This window comes from Ciona robusta, chromosome 1 (assembly GCF_009617815.1).
Source record: "Ciona robusta chromosome 1, ASM961781v2".
Taxonomy (NCBI): domain Eukaryota; kingdom Metazoa; phylum Chordata; class Ascidiacea; order Phlebobranchia; family Cionidae; genus Ciona; species Ciona robusta.
Genome location: NC_143235.1, coordinates 6587576 through 6609135, shown reverse-complemented (window position 1 = coordinate 6609135; position 21560 = coordinate 6587576). Strand labels below are relative to the sequence as shown.

The window sequence follows — 21560 nt, the reverse complement described above, 5'->3', positions numbered from 1 at the left end:
TTGTTGTGGTTGAAATAGTTGAATTCATATTTGATAGTTCAAAATGATTCGGCAGATACAGAAGTATATAAAAATAAAACAATAAAATCGATGAACAGTAATAAGTGGTAGTAAAACATCAGAGCAACAAACTGCTGTCTGCTGTGAATACTGCAATTCAAAGGTAATATTGGAGTAATAGATAAAATATTTTAACAACAATAACACAAAAGTGAATGGCTTTACGCAAAAAAAACAAAATAAAAATGCCGTTGATTTGACTAAATATTTTTACCCTACTTTGACAAATTATAATGAATATTCTAGCAACACCGAAATGAAGAAAGCACCAGAAAGTTTAACTCAGATTGTATTATTTTGTTGATGGTGTTCTAAAAGTAAAAATCGTGATGCAGACTGGAGATCCCAGGCAGCAGCTTGGAGGATTTGTTGACAACGTTCTCGGCTTGAAACCCCGATCCGAAACAATTGCTCTATCTGCGATTTCAAAATATATTAGATACCACAGACGACTTCACTGCATGACATATCTACCTTTAAATAGTTGATCGTTTTAAGAACGTCCCACGAGTTAAGTCTTAAAGCAGATTGGCATTCTTCATCTGTTACACCAAAAACTTCCGATTGAACAGCCACCACTTTCTGTCCTGGGCCCATGTCCTTGTATATACTAAAATTCGCTTGTGTGTGGTGTGCTGGCGAAAGTCGGCGCGGTGGATAAGTGAGAGCTGGGTTTGCTGATGCAATAGGAATGACTGTTGGTGTGGGGGTGCTTGATGACGTACGAGTGAGTGCTGTACAAAAATTAAGTTTAAAGAATTGAGTAACACACACTTGCATTATGTTTAACTTACCAATGGCCTGACCATATCCAGATGATAGAGGTGGCGGTGGGCGTGGTGGGGGCGGGGCACTAGATCGGATGAGAGGAACTACACGAGCTGACGGCGTGGGACGAGATATTCCATGCAGTGGTTGATTTCGTTCTTGTTTTTTCTTTATTTGCTCTTCCATCTATCAGGTAAGAGCAGTATTAAACAATGTTTCGTATTAATATGTGATAAAATAAAAGAAACATCGTATACAATGAAACTTACCCGGTTGTCACCAGGGAGTAGATAATAATGAGTGAAGCTTTCTTGCTTGCCGTCCTTCATTATTGGCAGGATGACCGGATTCGAACCACTCATGTTTGGTGGGAGGGCTGAAAACACAGAGGTTGTGGAAGACTGGCTCGGATGCTTCGGTTTTGAATATGCGGAGGATTGGAGTAAAGATGAGTCAGCAGTTGAGGAACATGAGGTTGGGGATGGTGTGGAGGAATGTCGGTGAGGAGAAACCCTTGCAAGTCTGACAGGTTCCCGTGGTGGAATAAGAGGTGGTATGTCACACCAGTTAACTTCTTTACTGGTGACGGTGGTTGAACTTGATCGGGGCTTGGGTGTTAACGAGCGTTGTGGGAGTGGATCCGGTCGTAACCGGTCAAAACCTCGATGTCCTCGTTCTTCAGCACACAGCGCACGAACCGACTCAAATGAAGCGGTTGCTTGATCCACAGATGTCGTTACGAGGCTTGATGTTGAAGATGAAAGTGAAGACAAACTGGTCTCGCTACCGGAGTTCACAGCTCCAACAAAACCATATTTCTTCATCATTTCATTCTTAAGGTCTTCAAAATCATCAGCTGCGATTTTTGATGCGTTTTGATTAAGAGATGCTGAAGATGCGGCTGTTTGTGGAACACTGTGTGTTTCTTGTTGCAGGGAACTCAGCTTTAAAGCTTTGATTAATGCCATTGTCTCATCGTTTGAATCATTTGTCGTGGTCGGGAAACGTACGTCCCATGCGTTCATTCCTTCACAAGACAAATATAAATATTCACATCATTCGCCTAATAAACGAATTGAAATATTTCAAAGAGATATAATGAAAATTAATTACCTTGGTCATTAAGCCACGTTGGCGACGGACGCGAAAATACGTCATCGTGTGACTGGTCTTCATCCGGCGCTACAGTATCATACTGTGAAAACGAGTTCACGTAATTATTTTGTCACAACACGACGTTAAGAGAATTATAGCAAGAGAAGAAAACAAGTGTTTACCGCAGCCGATTGATCTTGAAAGACTGGATTCAATAAATCTTGCTTATTTTCCAGGAAAAGGTGATTGGCATCATGTGGTTTTATCGGGGAAGGAAGTTGGTCTAAGACGTCACAACAGTGGTTAGATGGGCGATATGACAGAGGTTAATAGAACACTTTGTGGTAAGGGTGGAAATAGAGTTCAAAATATTAAAGAACAACTGGCTCTGTTTGATACAATAACAGCATGCATTTAGTAAATGCAAATTTTATACAAATTCTAAATTTCTAAAAAAAGTGAATTAAAAATAAGACGTTTGGTTGAAAAATAAAGGCTTTCTAAGATAAGAACTATTTTTTTTGGCGTACAACGTGATACGGAAAGTATAATTGAGAAAAAAAACACAATTCTACCTGAAGATGCACTTTCATCTAAAAGTGAAGTAGGATCCGTTACTTCTGATGTTTCTTTCCATTTTCCGGGTTTTATTCTTCTCTGACGGTGAGGTTTTACATCAGTAGACGATGGTTCGATAATAACCGGGGAACATTGCTTTTGATATTCAGAGCCGTCGCCGGTAGTCGAATCCGATTTCGTGGTTGAAGCTTTCGGTAATTGCTGCCATTTTTGTCTAAGGTGAAGAAATACTTTACATCCTCCGCCCACAACTTGACTTATTCAAGAAAAAAACTAAACTCACCGTTTCTTTGTCAACTTATGAAGTTTTTTCCTCTCCAGTATTTTTGATTCGTTTTGTTCATACGCACCATCTAAAAAAAAACAAACATAACACATTAGCCATAAAAATACATCGTCATTGACCTCGGTGACTTACCGGAATCCACACCCCGCGTCACACAAGTATACATGCCTTTCAACTTCATTTTGTAAGCGCAAAACATAAATCGTTGTTTTGTAATCAATTAATTAAGAAGTTTTTGTCTTGGTCGGCATCAGTATAACAAACAACTTTATAATAAAACTAGGAAAACCTGTACAACGAAATACAAGTAGTAATCTCAAGTTCGCATTCGTGTGAAGAACTAACTGTGTTAAAAACGTTCCATACATAAGATACTCTAGACAATCGCCTTTCTTCTGACTTTAATAAAATTAATATTCCCGACCATAACTTAAATCTTCTGAATCACGAAAGCCTTAAATAGACTGGTTGTTCACACCACATATAATGATATTACTGGAACTTTCTCCCCGACTGCCCGGTAACAAATGAACACTGCCACTGAGCGCTACGATCGCTTAGGTCTGGGAAGCGTCCGGTGAGAAGAAATGATGTCGAGCACGCACACACACACCAACACGCACCTTGCCTTGCGAGCAGTCAGCGGAAACGGATGCATGCTAATAACAATAAAACGATTCCAACATATGCACGAGGAGATAAAGAACACTGACAAATTTTCACAACTTTTCATAACCACGGTCGGCAGAAATTATTAGGTCGTGGTACATTTAGTATATCTAACACCGCGCTAGTACTCACACAAAATTCTCTGGTACGCGGAAACGGAAGTATTTAGTAACAATATTAGTCTATCCACATTGCGTAAGTGGCTTACATCATCCGTGTTATATGTGAATCATCATCAGACGTGACAAAGAACTAAGATGTCTGTTCTTACTGGATTTAAATAAAAGCATTCGCCCACGCCTTGTTTGTTCAACTTCTAGCGACAGTGTGCCAGCTGTAGGCAGCCAAGCGCATCGATTAAATGGAAAAACTGACTTAAAGGGAGAAGTTTTACTTCACGATCAATCAGTTTGTGAAAATTGTATAAGTTAAGTTATGGAATTAGTGTGAACGCAGAGTTTTATTTGGTTATTTCACCGAACTGCCTTTCTCCAAACGTGGACATGACGTAATAATGAATTGTCGCGTGCCGATCACACAAACTAATCACGTAAGGAAGAAATACTCACCACATCAGAACACGAGCCGGTCGTAATTTCGCGTGTCGGAAGTTACGTATTTATTTGACGCTTCTGCGTCATAAAGCAAAACAATGAATTCTACAACTGGGTGTTAGAAATTCACCAGTCACTTTGAAGTGGTGGCGCCAAGAACGGGAAGGGTTCAACCGGTTTATTTAACAAACAACACCGCAGGATATTCTCTTGTCGCTCCGGGACAAAGATAATTTTATTTGCGCGGATTCGATCCATTCCTTTTCGGCGTCCAACGCTAAATCGAATTAATATTGAACGATCCTATCAACACACTTGAAAACATAAACAAATAATTCCCATGTTGGAAATTTACAACGTAGGAAAACTTGAAGAAAATTGTCTGAACATTCCAGTAAACGTTCATCTCTGACGTCACATCTAGATAAGAATAACATATACCGCCTTATGACGTGCTGTAGTCAGCAGATTGGAAACACACGGCCATCTGAAAATGACTGTACCTAATCGATTACGGATAGCACAGTGCACAAGCGTGTTGTGAACTTCTATTTATTTACCTTGTCAAAATAGAACTGCAAACCTCGACTGTTTACATAAAGAGCATAGGGTGACGGGAGATAAAGATATGCATTAAAGTTAGCGCCACCCACCAAGGCATAGCGCCGCTATACGACACACAAATATGTAAACAACGGTAAGCAATGAGGATCTTGCTTGACGTAAAACTTACATTACATGACCTTCACTGTAAGTGCAGTGGAAACTTACGTAACCAAAGTTGGCGTTTGTGAGTTTTCATATTTGGTGATTATTTATCAATGAATTCAACAACAAGTGTTTACAAGAAAAGCTGCTATATATTGAAAACACGTAATTGTATCAAAATAAGAACCTGTGTCCATCACACGATTGTGCATTTAAAATTTCATTTTCAATGTAAAATTGTTGGTAACTGGAAGTTTAAACTGAACGTTTATTTTCTCAGTCGAATCATTTGCGTTGCCGCGTAAACTTTGCCGACAGCACCAAGACAACCCATAAATCTGGTTTAATCGGTGAAAAACTTCTACTCAGCTTAACTGAAGTTTCTCCTGTGCGGCCAACCAGCCTTAGTTCTTACTTATAAGGCATAACAAAAGTGACAGCGAGTATTATAATCTATGACGCACGTACGGATTTTTTGAATAACTGTCCTACAATTGACGCATATACTGGGAGCCGTGAAACTTGTGTTCAGACTGCTTAATTACTTTAGGGCAACCTTTGTTGAACAGATTTCTGAAGCCGCAGTTTGATCCGCAATGCTCGGGCACGAATTACAATAAACAATGGCGCATTAGCGGAGGATGTGTGACCACAATGCTCCACAAAACCGATACTCGATTGAAAAGATTGTTAACGGACTGACCGCATAACAGAAACTAATGAAAGTGAGGATATGTTAATACAACATATTTAGGAAACTATAAATATGAAACAGCGATTTTACATAAAAACTATAATCAGCGTTAAGGTGTTATCTATTCTTATTATACAAACGTTTTTTGAAACAAAAAGTCAGATACATTCGTCTGTGGTAGTTTGGTATATACATGCTGATGCTGCACAATCTGTACGTTTCACGAACCGCCATTAAACCTGCAGCAGCTAATCGAAAAAGCAAATATTAACCAACGGATATTCAGGTGAACAGATTGCCATGTGGGCAAGCTATAACTTAAAGTTATCACAGTTTTTTATGTCTTACAGTGACTGATGTCTCGTGATTCTAGAGATGCGAATTACAGAATAATAAAGTATTCTATAATATTCTAAAATACTTTCTTTCAAACCTAAAATTTCAAGTCTATTTTATTTATATTACAATATTAATTTTACCCACATATATCAGTTTATTGACACTTTAATAGTAGCCTTGTTGGACCTGTAGTGCAAACGGCTAAAGCAAACGTATAGCAATCTATGCTGTAGGTATAGGACGCTGTTGCGAAACGTTTTCTGCTGAACGCCCAACAAATACAAGGAAAAGTTTTTATACTAACCATGATTAATTAATTTATTAATTTAATTTAACATGTGATGTATGATGATGTCATTAAACAGAATACGAATCCTGTAATTAGATTTATAGACAAAGGATTCGAAATTCTGTATTGTGCATCCCTTTTTGTCTGTGATTTACGTTTAATGGTTTCCCTCTAAACACGCTGCAAAGATTAACCCAGGGAAAATAGTCCAACGACATTATTGTTTCATGTAAAACGTAAGATATAATAGGCACTTTATAAAAAAGCAAAAGTAAAAGGCTAAAAAAAATTATAAAAAAGATATCTAATGTAAATAATTATTGATATTTTCTCGTCACAGGGAGAACTATAGTTTGATTGTGTAACACAATGTCGGGAAGCGAGCAAGGTATTATTATTATTTAAGGAAAAATTGCCCATCAACCCATTTACATTAAAAACCACGACTTTTTTCGTGTCTCAGGAAAATAATTAAGATTTATTTGTTTAAGAAGGACGGTGAAGTAAAATGCAGCCGCTGTAAATGTTTGTGCTGATATGGTAAATATAATTTCCTTGTCGCGTGCTTTATTTATTATTTCACGACCACCAACGTTCACTTTGTTTATTTGTCCAAGATTTATGACGTCACCTTCGGCGTATTGTGACGTCATAACTGAAAGCATAACTGTGATGAGAAACTAAAGATTAGTGAAATTGCCGCACACCTATTCGAACGTTTAAGGTTATCTCACAGATAAATCGATTATTTTTACATTTCAACATTAAATATCACGTACAAAGATACAGCAGGTGCTTGCACAAAAATAAATACACCTAACTGTGGACAAAAAATACCAGTGAACAGTTTTCATTTAAAACCATGTGATTCAACAAAAAATCGAGGCAAATATAAAGTCCTTGAGCGAATTTGAACCAAAAACAGAATTCATTTAAAAACTTATTTTTTTAAAATTCTTCGTATGGATAAAAATGGTATAAAAGTTAACTATATTATGGACTCACGTGTATGACGTGTTTAATGGTTAAGTGTGTGCCTACACGTATGTGAAGAAACATATTAACAACCCGAATTCGTTTTATAGCAAGCGATATGATTAACACATCCCACGCTCGCTTTCAATAACTTAGTATATGTAAGTGTGATTAAATATTTCGAAGAATTGAGATCACAATTTCTACTACAGATTACGTTTGGATACAAACGAAACCGCATTTGTATTTATTGTTGGTGGATATACTTTTCCTTTCTCCTAACATGCGTGGCTTACATGACATACTACTTGGTTACTTTCAATAGTTAACGGTGTCTCCTATCGGTAAAAACTACACCACAGGAAAATTTGAACTGTAATGTGCTACCATGTTTACGTGTTTGGGGAGCTAACCGAATGTGATGTAAATCAATTGACCTTCATGGAACCACCGGGTTCTGCGCTACAGAGTAATCTTCTGTGAAAATTGCATGTTTGTTATTTGATAAACAGGACTTGAGTGGCCGCACGGTCGTACGCAGGTGCAAAGACTGCAAACACATACCCATGTTGAGGAAGAATAACTTAACTATAAACCCAACACAAACTCATATGAGACCAATCAATTTATATTAAACCAACTCATCCCTGGTTTGACAACACAGTATATTGTGTCATTGTAATAAAACGATGTACAACAGACGTTTTTGTTATATAGATATGAAACGTGAATTATCATCCAATTAACATAATGAACTTGGGAATCCCATTGCCTTCCATACTATATATATGTTTATGTGGTATCTCGGAAAGTTTTTCTCGTAACATCGCATTATGCGCAAACGGAAATTAAATTTTGAACATTATAGACTATATAGAAACCGTGTGTGATTTTGTTGCATTTGGTGCCACAAACACAAACTATTAAACTGTGATATGTAAGTAAGCGATGCATACAGAGAATATATAAACACAGGTCAGTATCTGAAAGTATAGTTGCTACCGGTTTTAATCATCGCATATACGTCACAAGGAGTCGACCCCTCATTGACATACGTAACATACAAAACGAAAAAGACAAGAAAGATAGAATTTAAGTTTATAGGTATGCTCGTGAATTAAGTGAACTGAAAGTCGAACCTTAAAAACAATACGTCACTTTTAGAACAGTGTATTAAATGTGCGTGAACTCATGCTACGTCAAAACGAGACAATTGTGAACTATAACGGATTGGGTATTTTCCGAATGCGTCCACTCAATAGACGCGGAAACGAAAGATCCGCTCCCTATGACGTAACAGTGGTAGTATTGCTAGTGTGTAAGAAGTCTCTTCCGGTGGGGTCAGTAGAAAATAAAACAGAAAAGTAGTAAATAGAACATGGACTGCCGCTTAGAAATGTGAATGCAGCTATATAACAAGGTCGATCCAGTCGCATATAAGCATGTTATTCGCGGGACATCTGATTAGATATTTAAGTATATGACAAGATGGCTGCTGCACCTTGCTTCAAAGTCACCGGATCGATGGCAAACCGAGTAAAATCATTTATTATCAGGAAACATGATCAGTAAACACAGATGACGACGGAAGATGATCAAGACGAGATAAAAATCAGCATTCTTATGAATTTGTGGCCACTTCTAGGAAAAGATAGAAATCTTTTGAGCCTTTAACTCAACCTTCAGTGAGGAGCAGGATCCCATCACCTCCCACTGCACGAGATAACGTCAATGCTTCCTTCACAGATCTACAAACCTAAATCTACGCAGATATTGACGTCAGCACCGATAATGACGTGAGCCTCGACACTGCGACAACAAGAGCGTGCAACAAATATTCCTTCCTTTCTTCACAAAAAGTACATGTGATAATATTGACTGTTAGGAACTAACAAACGATCACTTGAAAAACATATTTGAGTAGTTTTCCGTGTGGTATCATGGCGCCATTTTGTTAAAATGTCAATAGGATGCGAAAGAAAGCCTCGTGTAAATATAACGATTATGTTTTTTAAATGTGCATTTAGAGCACGGTGAGTTTTTGGAATTAATAACATGAACTAATAATGTATAAAACATACGACTTGGGTAAACGGGGTTAACGTTTCATACAACAATACAAAATTCAATCGAGTTTAACTTATTGGAACTAATTGTAAAGAAACTAATTCACAAAATATTCGTTGTAAATGTGGATACAATAAAGTGAAACAATCTCATGCACGATGGTCACAGTTAGAATTACAAGTTTACTGTGTTGTGGTTCGCCGCATTATGTAAACCAGCGGACCTGCCGATATGTTTAAGCGCTTCGACGGTTTGTTTTGTTCGTGGAGTAAGATAATAAACAGTGCATAGCTTTAACCGATAGCAAGAGCTGATTTATGTTCGGCGGGATGCCGTACATGGGGGTTGACATTTTATGACGTCATTGATGCTGGATCAGATTACGAGAAAAAGGTAAACCCTGAGCGATTTTATTTCGTAGCCGAATGTCATGAGGGTTTAATATTGTTTTATACCGAATGATTTATATTTACTTGACACATAGGAAAAAGCAAACGGTTATATTTAGCACCTGCATACCGTTTATCTTTCCAGGCACGTATAAGTGACATGGCTTATCTCTGTTCGGTATGTTGCAAAACGCAAATCATACTGACAATGTGCCAAGATTATCAATGCAATGCATGGCGTAATGGGTTGTTTTTTGCAGAGTTTTATCCCCACAACGGCTATCTCTTCTATTTTTGTAAAACGAATATGAAGCTTTGAACAACCTATGATGCAGGGCCTATGTTGTCAAATAAAATTTACTTTGATTACAAAACTGGAAAAATCATAAACACTAAACAGTATGTTGCTGGAGTCAATTGTGAAAATGTAATATCAAAATAATGTCAATATGACGTTACAGCTTAAACTATATACAATCCCAACACTTCAATATAAATACTTAATTTTATCAACGGAACACTTTCGCCTTTTCACTGATCAACGTCGTATTTTAAGGCGATCATGACGTCATAAAGTTACTTTACTTCGAGTTAATGCGGGACACGGACCACAAATATAACTAATAGTTGGTAAGCATTCTTAGAATCCAGTAGATCAAACTATAATCGTACTCAAAGATTATAGGTCAAAATGGCGTCCATTGATATCAATCAATCAACGAGTGTAAGAATTTGTAATTGTACAGCTGGCTGTGGGTGTGGGAAAACAGAAGTGTAAACATAATATAGTTTAAATTGGAATTCTAACAACATTTCATTAATAAAGTTACCGAGTATATCACGCTCGTTTCAACGCTTTTGTTAACAAATAAGTCGGCATGCCAAAAGCGACCCTGACATTCTTATAGAAACGTGAGCTTAATTCCATGTACATGGGTGTACAGCCTGTACAGGTATGCTATGGCTGGACTAACAAATAGGTTAACCACATGATGATATGTCAAGTTTAGGAAATAAATCTCAAGTTTGACAACTTCCGCTAAAGTCAATTAAAGCAGAATAAAACACACTTAGATGTTTTTTATCCTGATGAAATGGAACAAAAACGACATTAAAAACACTTGAGAAGCATCCCAAAATAAGAATTAAATGGCCTTTTTTATAAAAAAAGAGACAACGTTCTTTATGACCAGCTGAATATACAATTTAAGAATATTATAAAGTTTAGAAGAAAAGACTTATAATATTTCTCATTTCCAAATTTAAAGCACAATCAATATTCGCTACTGAATCATTGCTTATAATTTTGTGCAACTACCTTTCCAAAAGGATGAGCTAGAAATATATAAATGCTGAGCAAATGTTAATATGATACAAGATACAAACAGGACACTTACTAGCGTGGCCAGGATGAACCTTCGCGTCCCAAGTGTTTTCTTGAGGAAGGCTGTCACTTAAAACTGTGGACATGTCGATAAGATCTGGTGGTTCCATCGGATTGCTGAGGTATAATCTGCGTGAAATCTAATTGTTACAACACATTATAGACAGAGATGACATCAATTAATCCAAAGGATATTTGTGAAGTTGGTCATCTATGTGTTTAACCAGGCTTTTTTTTAAATTAACAATCCAAAATTTGTTTTCAGCAACTTTATCATCTCTTGTATATTATGTTGTATTAATATCCGGCTGAAGGATGCACTTTACCACAAAGGGAGGCAATCAGGTGCTTATTGAAAGGTCATATATGTTAGTGACGTGGGAAGGAGCCAAATATTTCCAAGTCTGATTTATTATTGTCCGGTTTGGTCAATTAGAGGTCGCGAATGAAAAACAAGAAACAGATTTCGATATTTCTACCAACTCCATATAAAGCTTAATCTGACCAATCATATCATTTGTTTCTTCCCAAAGTAAAATAACTTCTCTTTTAGCGGTTGCAAAAGGCGGGAAACCAAACCATTTTATTTGCTTCTTTAGTAGTAACAATAAAAAAAGGTAAAATTGTGGATGCCTAATGCCCTGTACTTATGTAAATATTGTTGTTCATCAGCTGTATAGTTTGATGCTTTTTAGTACTTTCCACATACACAGTGCAAACATAACATGGTTTATGTTCTTTGTGGAAAGGTTTATGAGAAATGTAAGAGTTACGTGGAAAATCATTAAAATAAAAATCACAATTACTCTGGATCAGGTAAATTTTCTCATTTTTCAGTGTTTACAGACCTTTTTTAAACTGTTTCCAACTGAACAAAATATTTATCTTCTTTTTCTTATGTTTATACTTAAAGGTTGAAAATGAAAGATTACCAAATAGTTTTTGGCATGAATTTGTACAAAGTGTTAGCAGATTACTACATATTGTATTGAATACTGTGTCTGTAACCAATCTCAAATTACTCACTGACCAGCAAAAAGTGTAAATATGAAACATTAAAAGGCAGAATGATTGTGATTACTTTGTGTTTACTTACTCATCTATTTTATCTACATTTCCCCAACTTTGTAGTGGATCAATTGATCCATGTCCGGTGTGAATAAACGAACATTTCAAGGGAGCACTGATATCATCACAAGAATACGCACCTACACACAATCGAATTAAAAGTTATTCAATTACCAAATTAATTGTATGACAAATGCTTACCAAAATATAAAAGCAGATGAAAATTAATATAAGGAATTTTATGGTTATAAAGAGGAAATTTATACAACAAACCAATTAAACCCGTATTACCTCTTGCACAAATGTGCCGAGCAAACAATCCAACTTCTAATGTTCGTTTATTCTGACCTCTCCACCAGTAATTGTCTGCTCTATTGAAAAAATACATTCAGAAAAATCGAAAAAATAACACCATGACAGTACAGAGAAAGAGGGTTTTAAATTTTTATATTTAACAGCCATACTTTACTAATTAGGAAATAGGGTAATTATGATAACTTATAAACCTCTGCACATGCACAGTTGTCACGGTACTATCATACACCTTTATTACTTTTTGTTTGTTTCGGTTCATTTGAACCTATTGGTGATCCGTGATTTAGAGCAATGACCTAAAAATGTCTTGCCTAAGTGTACACACACACACTATGGAAGCAACAACGAGATTTAATTCCACTCTCTTATCACATGGCAATTACACTAACCACATTGGTATGATAAATGATATCCACCAGTAAATTAACTGTATTAATAAAAAAAACTGTTGCAAACAACAACTTGTATTACAGCATGGTACCTGCCACGTAACACAGTCAATGAATCTCCCACATCAACAAACAAACGCCCGGCTTCCGTCAATGAACTTGTTGCTTTTAATTCTTCCGGAAATCCCTGGAACACAATAATTAATCAGTACAGAAATTGAAAGTTCACCAAAAAAAACATTTTTTTTATAAAATGTGCAGCCTACATACATTTTTTGTCATCTCTTTTATTTGTGCAAAGGAAGGTCTTTCACTTGGAGCAAGTTTCCAACACTTTCGCATGATAATGTAAAATGAATCAGGACAATTGTCCGGTTGAGATAATCGTTCATTTTCTTTTTCAATCTTGTGTAAAATCTAAAAGAATTCTTTAATAGTTAAAAATAAATATAACTTGTTTACCCTCATGTGGCGATAAAACGACAGTGGTTGTACTACGGGAGTTCTGTTTCAAATACCTGCTGCCAACTTATGAGGCACCATGTATGTTACTTTGTGGGGAATTAATTGTTTCTAGGGGATTTTTTGTGTTTCATGTATGGCTGACAGTTTAGACAAGTGACAACTGTGTTGGAGCAATGTCAGCTAAGTGTCTTGCTCACGAACGCATACACAAGCACAAAGCTAGCAGCAACAAGCATTGAGCCCATTACCTTAGCTAACCAACTGTGCCATGGGGACAGACAAAAATAGTAGTTTGTAAACTATTTATATAAAGGGAAACTGAAGTCAAATTTATGAATAGTGGTCAGATGACCCTCACTGTTAGATACACAATGAAGTTAATTATAAACTAGAAAATATGACCTTATTCCACTTTAATACTTTTTTTACAATTCTACAGTGCACAAGTTTTATCAATACATTTTATAAAGTAATACGCATCTTCAAATACAATAGTTGTGCAGGTGATTTGCATTGCGATGGTATGTTCAATATGTTGAAATTTGCTGTTTATAAAAATGCATATGAATCATTAAACAAAGCTGTGTTGAGTGACTTAAGTCAAATTAAACATATATAAATATGAAATCTTACCTGTGCTCCATTATAACTAAGCCATGGTTCGTGACCATATGTGAATATTTCCCACAAAGTAACACCAAACATCCAAACATCACTTGCATGTGAAAATTGACGCAATTTCAGTGATTCAGGGGCACACCTGTAATTTTATATTGTTTAAGTAATTCTGATCAACTGTGAAATATTTTTATTACCCACGATTTAAAAAGTTTATTAAAAAAAATATATATAAGTTTTATCAAAAGGATGTTTGAAATTTAATCAGTAAATGTTACAAAGGTAAATTTACAGACGAGATTAATATTGAGTTTGTGGAATCAGTTGAACTGTTTAACATGTTTAAAGTTGTTTTTATTTAAATATATAGCAGTTGTGTTTTTACATGCAACCATCAAACACAGATGTAAAGCAATGTTTTATTTTAAACACTTGTAGTAAATTTTTACCATAATCATAATAACAAAATATTAAAATATATAATACCATACCAGGCAAATGGAACTTTTCGTTTTTCTCTCATAATATAATGATCGTCATTTTTATCTAAAGCCCTCATCAATCCAAAATCTCCTATCTTCACCTAATTTTTGGAAAAACAACAACAAAATAGCCAGTAGTATTACCAATAAGATTAGTTAGTATAAATTAGATTGCCAAAATGATTATTTTTCCTTTTTTTAATATCACCCTCTGGACAATAAATAGAGCATTAAAGCCCCTTTGACAAAAATGGGAAAATCAAAGTTATTTTTATTCATCACAACCACAAGTTTTAATTAAAACCCCATAAAATATATATTTGGAGGGTTATTTCCCAGTTTGTCTCCTTGATTTGATTTTTCTTGGATTTTTTCTTAGGGGTTCTGAAGCCAAAACAATTGATAAGGAATTTAATCTTGTTCCTGTAACAGTCTTAATTTACTTTTATTTATAATGAAGAAATAGCCTGTGAATCTATAACATCCCTCTTATAACATAAGCATGTTTTTAAAAGCAAAATTTAAAATAAAACTAATAAAGATTTTTTAACACAACATTTTATCTACATTTTAAAAACAAATGTAAAATAAGGAAATTTCACCAAACCAATAGTGGAAAGTTTTGTTTCTTTAAATTTCTATTTAACAAATATATGCAGAAACATGAACCAGAAATGGACCCATTGTTAATAATATGCACATTAACATTGTCATTTTGCTGCATCTTATTACTGTTGGCTTCAGTCAGTAATAACTGAATAATACTGGCCACCATACCCATGTCAAACATCTTAATTAACACCCAATCGCCGACCTTTTCTTTTGAAGAAAGCAAGATGTTGCGTGCAGCAAGATCTCTATGAATGAAGCGTTTATGTTCCAAGTAAGCCATTCCAACGGCAATTTGAACGGCATATTCACACAATGTAAATAAAAGATGACGACTGCTCTTTCGTAAACAATCAAGCAATGAACCAAACTGTGCAAGCTCTGTTACCTGGGAATAATAACAAGGTATAGTTAAGAGGGAATAAAGACAAAACTCACAAACTTTCGTTTTCCTCACCAAGTAAACTATTAACATCATTATTTAGTCTGTGTGAACAACCTTGATTGATCGTACATTGATGTCTAGAAATGATTGTAGGAATTCTATGATTATATAAACTATTCCAAAGTTTGTACATCTTTTTATTTTTCTGATTTTTGGGCAAAAAAAACATTTGGGGAAAAGTTTGGCAAACTACAAAACAGTTTTGACTGTTTTGTTTTTAATTTCTTGTTTGATTTAGTAATTTGAGGTATAAGGAAAAATAACGCGTAGAATGAAAGTTACAATAAAAGATAAGCTAAATAAATATATATAATTTTTAAACTGTTTACGAAAAAATGAGTTTTTAGTAGGCTAGGCCGCTAGGGGATGTAAAATGTTAAGAGCTTGTAATTAAAATAAAAAGTCAAGTTGAAATTAGTTATCAGAGCATAGACATTGAGAAAAGTTATCTAAACTTACCATTTTCATTGGAGATGAAATTACTATTCCATATAAACGAATAAGATTTGGGTGATCCAGCATATGCATTGTGTTGACTTCTTTCACAAAGTCATCAAACACACTTTGATCGTTTAACATTTCTTGCTTTAAACATTTAACAGCAACTTTAACCTGAAAAATGACGGTTATTTTTAAATAAACAGCAATTTAAGGTAAAAAAAAGTAAAAACATAATTTAATAGTCAAGAGATGTGGAAAATCATTGTAAGACAACAAGGACATTATCAAAAACATCAAATAATAACCTATTATAAAAAAATTACATCATTCATCAATGTATTATAAAATCTAAGTAGAAATTAGATAATCTGAATAAACACTTTGATTATACCTTATTCATTAAATGAAAAATGACAAGCGTTACATATCACAATCTTTATTTTAAATAAAGGGATCTACTTACAATTGCACCACTAGGTGATGTCCATTCTCCTTTTCGTACAAATCCAAACGAGCCACTTCCTATTTTTTCTTGAAGTACAAGTTCCTTTTCACTAATAAAACAAGTCAACCCCGCACCGAGCACCAAACCCAAACTTTTTTCTTCCAATGAATTCGAAACAGTTTTCTGTTTAGGAGTAAATAGTGGCATTGTCTAAATCCTGATTATCAAAAATTAACATTTATAAAATATAATATATATGGGCTATTCAATAACATTAGTTCTACGATTTATCAACTTTGTGTATAATTTTTGTTTTGATAGGCTTATAACGTGTACAACTCATTACTGACCACTGGGTTGGAACAATGTATGTTAACTGTCTTGTACTTTTGCCAAAGGACACATACCGCAATCAGTATTAGTATTGCTGTGGAGCATCTGACCTAGTACCCTTAGGTTAAAACGCAAGCTCTTAAACCAGTAAGCAACAGCTCCAGACATTATTAAAATGAACGTTCAATTATTTATTTGTTCAACAGTTGCTAAAGTATGATTTCCAAAATGTTTAATACATGACATAAATGTGTAACGGTATATTTTTTAATTAATCTGAAACTGGAAAAATAATAATAACAAAGAGTGCTTCTTACTTGGTAGAAAAAAAATAGTATTAGAAACTCATCTGAACTCATTGTTTTAAATAATTTTTCAAAAACATAAAGCACCTTTCTTCCAAAGCGATTTTTTTTAAGATTCAACTTTGCTTTCTTAACGGTATCCCAAAGTCTCCGCTGCGCGGGTTTTCCAAGCCCTATCTTATCAAGGTCTTCACTTTTCACAAAATCAAAGTGAGAAAGACGTGTAACCTAAACACATTAATTTTACGAAATTGCTCTTGTGTACTTTGTTGCAGAACACACAATAGCATATGTATGTAAAAGGTTGCCATAAATTCCAATATGTATATTAATCTCACCTAAGTTGGTAGGGCTTACTGTTTATTATTCAAGCTTTAAAGGCATTTACGTAATCCTTTAGCTGGTGACCACCTGAAATTTTGGTTTTAAAATGTTCTATAGCCCTCTTTTTTTAAAAAGTTGGGCATTCGTGTCGAAAATTAACTTTAAAAATGTGCATTCTATGTAACAATAGGCATTCTATGACGTAATAATCCAACATTGGTTTAATTCATAACGGCTGGTGTGGAAAAAACGATTACGCAACCAATTTGCGCACTTTCAAAGTTAATTTTCGACACAGTGAGACTTAAGGAACATTTTGAAACCAAAATTTCAGGTGGCCACCAGCTAAAGGATTACCAGCATTTTACTTAAATCTGAGCAAACTATATGAACATGGAGGAGTCTGGGTCCCTAATAAAACTACGGGTTGCAAATGGTCGCAAACATTATGCTTATTTCGAACAGAAACCAAGGGTTTTTGAGTTTTTCAAATAACCAAAATATCTGCAACTGCGAGTAGTCTTTTGCAACCACAAAATCTTTTTTGACCATACCTGAAAAAATCATTTTAAGTATCAGACCAAAAGTTGGTTTGTCATACTCGCATGGTCATTTCACATCTATTGGACGTGGCCACGTAGCGTTTCTGGTCAAAACAAAAAAATATTTGCAATCCGTAGTTTTATTAGGGACCCGAAGATACTTTGTGGTAGTGGATCCTTAACTTGCGACATCTGCTGAGCACTAACCCCCAACTAAAAACCCCAACTGCTAGCCTCATTTCCTACCAGCCTAATCTGCAAAGAACCAGAGGATCTGCTCGATAAAACACTTACGATAATTTAACTAAATCAAATATAAAAAACCAAAAGCTTATACCTGTAGTTCGTCTCTTAGTTTTAAAAAGAATTGTTCAAGTTGAATACTGGAAAGAAGGCAACGAAGCCAAGCTGCATCATCAAATGCGACATCAGCCATTGTATTTCACTTTATGGGTGAAATGGGTCTACCATTGTGTTCGTATTTACAAAATGATTTACTACTAATATTGAATAAATACAAAGTACCACTAAAATATTGCTGAATTCTGTCAGAAATATGGAAGCAATAGGAGAATGACGTCACATAAATCGGGTTGCCAAAAAACGCAACATTTTTTAAAGAAGATCAAGAGAGCTAAGCTTTAATCAACAAGGTCAATTCAGAATCGTATAAACACCGAGTAGTCCAACTGCCGTCCTTGTGTCTCAAGAAAAGCAAAAGCGGTGACTTTGGATTGATTTAAACGAACTTTTTAGGTTTTGTTTGTGTTTTCCTTTTTTGGAAAGGTGTAAAACAGCTTTTATTTACCTTTCCAAACATTTTTTGGAAAAAATATATAAATTTAGCCGAATTAAAAGACTAAATCGTCACAAATCAACCGCTTGTAATTCTATTAGGCCAGTTTAGTTATTTGATAGGCTAACGCTTACAGTTTAGCGCTTGTTTATTAAGTTGCAATAAACTTGGTCTACCAGTTGGCCTTTTTCGGCTAGATATGCGGGACGTTCGGCTAGATATGCGGATACTACTAATCAGACTCCGTATATACGGACTCTGCTACTAATAAGTCGCACACGGGGTAATGATTACAATAAACAGTACATTTAATCTTGGGCGGTGTATGTTTTTGCTACGATATTTTACACAAGCAGACATATAATAAATGAATGAAGAAAATTTCTTTTGTCTTATCGGTCACGATATCAAAAAAAATTATGGCACTTGGAGGCAGCAAATATGTTAAAGAAATATATAAGAAGAATATTATGAAAATGAAAATAATAAATATATTCATACATATATATATATATAGACAAATTTAAAGAAGAGAAGCTGGTAATCAACAGAGAAGGATTATAGATCAGCAGAATTAAATAAATGAAAAAATAAAATATGAACAAAACTCAGTGACATGCAGATGTGTGCTATATAACAATTATAATGTGAGGTACAGAAACAGTATAGCTTAATAGACAGAGTTCTATTACGACCGACACAAGGGTAGTTAGAAAATTAAACAAACGAAAAACACAAAGTTGGCGGTATATATATACGTTAATGTATTACGAACTGTAAGTTAAGTGTGGTGGCAAAAGCATTCGGAATAGCCGTTACTTATTAACTAAACTTATTGTAGGTGCATTTAACACATGACGGAACAAGCAAGCTAAAATCTTGCAATAACAACGCAGTCGAAAGTATAATTGAATTACGATAAAATGAAAGTAATATATGCTGGTTACGCCAAAACTGGGACCAAAACCATGGCAGCTGTGTTCAATGAATTTGGTTATAAAACGTATGATTGGCTTGAAAACTCGTGGTATCTTGGAAAAGATTGGAGAAAAATATTGAAAGAAGGTGGAACTGTGGCCGATTTCAGAAGAATGTACGAAGGTGTGGACGCAGTGGTTGATGCTCCTTGTTATACCTTCTGGGAAGAAATATTAGAAGCTTACCCGGAATCAAAGGTCTTTATATTTATGTTTTGTTAACCTTTTTAACAGGGGTGCCGTTGTTATTAAACTCACATGTTAATCGAGCGACTTCACGTCGCTAAGTTTAATCAGTACCTATTGTAACTCGAATTAATTCTTGATCGAATACCCAAGTCTTATATAGCTTCTTCTAAATACATTGTGTGTTTAATTGTTTGATTTGAAAAGATTTGGAATATTCTATGTGTTTGTATATCGAGCGTTAAAAGAAAGAAAAGTGCGTTGTTACCAAGGTACCATTTTAAGATTTGGTCAAGTTGAATTTGGTCATGAGATTACCATTTTGATCTTTCGTATATCTGCAGATAATATTTTCCATTCGAGATGAAGACGATTGGGTGCGAAGTTTAAAGCAAACATTGGATTCCTTGCTAGACCAAACTACGTACGTTTTATTGCAAGTGCTCTCCTATTCTGCATGGCAGCATTTTCAGTTTACTTCAGCTTGTTGTAAGTTAACAGACTTGGTTATTTTCAGGTAAATGTTTATTTTGACAACCTCGAACCAAAAGGTTACGAGACATGGGCTTGTGTCGTTGCTACCAATGTGGTGGTTTGTGTTAAATATAACTTGATTTATTCTCGGGTGGACGAAAAAACAACAGTAGTTATAACATGGTTATTCTCTTTCATACACACCATGTCAGCGAGTTACTACGAACGTAACTTTGCGGGTGATTTTTTATCTTTGTCTGACAATTTCGACAACCGATTAGTTACCACTGAATTGAAGCAGTTATGCCGTTAAGTGTTTTGGCCAATACGACCAGTATGCTAGCAGCGACGAGCCTTAAGCCTATATTCCGTTTGGGTACACGTTATAACAAACCGTGCCACTGCGCCAATGTTCCTGGGCAAAACACTTATAACGGCAGTTGCTCGAACCCAGTGGTCACTAATGGGCTGTTTAAATTGTAAACCACACTAAAAACATCTTTCACATAATTACATACGTGGTAACTGGTAAGTGGGCACGAGCACGAGGTGTGTGAAACATATCACCCGTGTAATTAAAACCGTCGTTTTCCAATCACGTGAAGATTAGAGTAAGTTGCATTTATTTTCTCATTCATAATCTGAAGACAGTTGATTTCCTTTTCAGTGCAAGTGGAAGTTGGTTCAACGCAAAAATGGCCTTGGTCAAAATGCCAGCATAACGAGACAGTTTGGAGACGAATGTACAGAAATCACAATGCGTACGTTTTGCAGGTAACACCTATACTTGTCAGAGAGGATATTTTTATTCTTACACAATTTTGTCCTTTTTTTCTATGACATTAAAAAGTCCCGAAAGATAAGTTGTTGTTATACAATTTCAAAGACGGTTGGGAACCAATTTGTAAATTTCTTGGAGAGAAAATCCCGGAAAAAGCCTTTCCACATGCAAATGCTAGGGCTTCTATTCTTAAAGAATACATGGAAAGTCATCCTATTATGAAAAGAATGAAGCAAGAAGCGATGATTACGATCGGGGTTCTTACTCTTATTGGGGCGTATGGTGGATACAAAGTTTACCAAAACCCAACAAGTATAAGAGGTTGGATAAACGCAGCGATGTCAAGGTTCACATTTTGGGGACAGTATTAGTTTTACAAAACTAAAATACATTTGAAAGTTTTTTCATAAACCTTCGTTTTAGTATTAGAATCGGTAGTAAATACTATATAAACATGTTCACGTTCCCACGGCCTATACGCTCTATATTTCGCACAAGCCATTTCTCATAAACTATCCCCAAGTAACTGTGACTGAATTAATTTTATTATCTGTGCTAATGTCATCTAAAATTGAACCATGCCTATTTTCTTAGGTACATAATTTTCGTTTATCTCTAAAACTAGTTTTATGAGTGTTAACTTTTTTTTTTTTTTTTTTTTTTTTTTTTTTTTATTGCAATAAAAATTACGAACAACAGTACGATTGTA

The 21560-nt window shown here is 35.1% G+C and overlaps 2 protein-coding genes across 3 annotated transcripts; one reads left to right on the top strand and one right to left on the bottom strand.

Annotated features, from left to right (window-relative positions):
• Nucleotides 1-18202, bottom strand: LOC149741881 (activated CDC42 kinase 1-like). Of its 2 annotated transcripts, XM_089888038.1 has the most exons (20): nucleotides 17975-18202; nucleotides 16859-16999; nucleotides 16152-16316; nucleotides 15707-15859; nucleotides 15008-15190; nucleotides 14203-14294; nucleotides 13727-13853; nucleotides 12899-13045; nucleotides 12721-12815; nucleotides 12216-12295; nucleotides 11953-12064; nucleotides 10870-10985; nucleotides 2786-2855; nucleotides 2499-2716; nucleotides 2106-2206; nucleotides 1942-2023; nucleotides 1098-1855; nucleotides 855-1014; nucleotides 535-794; nucleotides 1-477 (listed from the first exon to the last, which is right to left on the bottom strand). In XM_089888038.1, exons 1-20 carry the CDS (start codon nucleotides 18071-18073, stop codon nucleotides 343-345), a joined length of 3294 nt encoding a protein of 1097 aa, XP_089744164.1. In that variant the 5' UTR covers nucleotides 18074-18202; the 3' UTR covers nucleotides 1-342. The 2 variants fall into 2 exon arrangements, with proteins under 2 accessions (XP_089744164.1, XP_089744243.1); XM_089888117.1 differs by lacking the exon at nucleotides 16859-16999.
• A 970-nt stretch (nucleotides 18203-19172) lies between these two features.
• Nucleotides 19173-21560, top strand: LOC149741880 (uncharacterized). Its single transcript, XM_089890954.1, has 3 exons — nucleotides 19173-19608; nucleotides 19941-20085; nucleotides 20738-21560. Exons 1-3 carry the CDS (start codon nucleotides 19357-19359, stop codon nucleotides 20908-20910), a joined length of 570 nt encoding a protein of 189 aa, XP_089747080.1. The 5' UTR covers nucleotides 19173-19356; the 3' UTR covers nucleotides 20911-21560.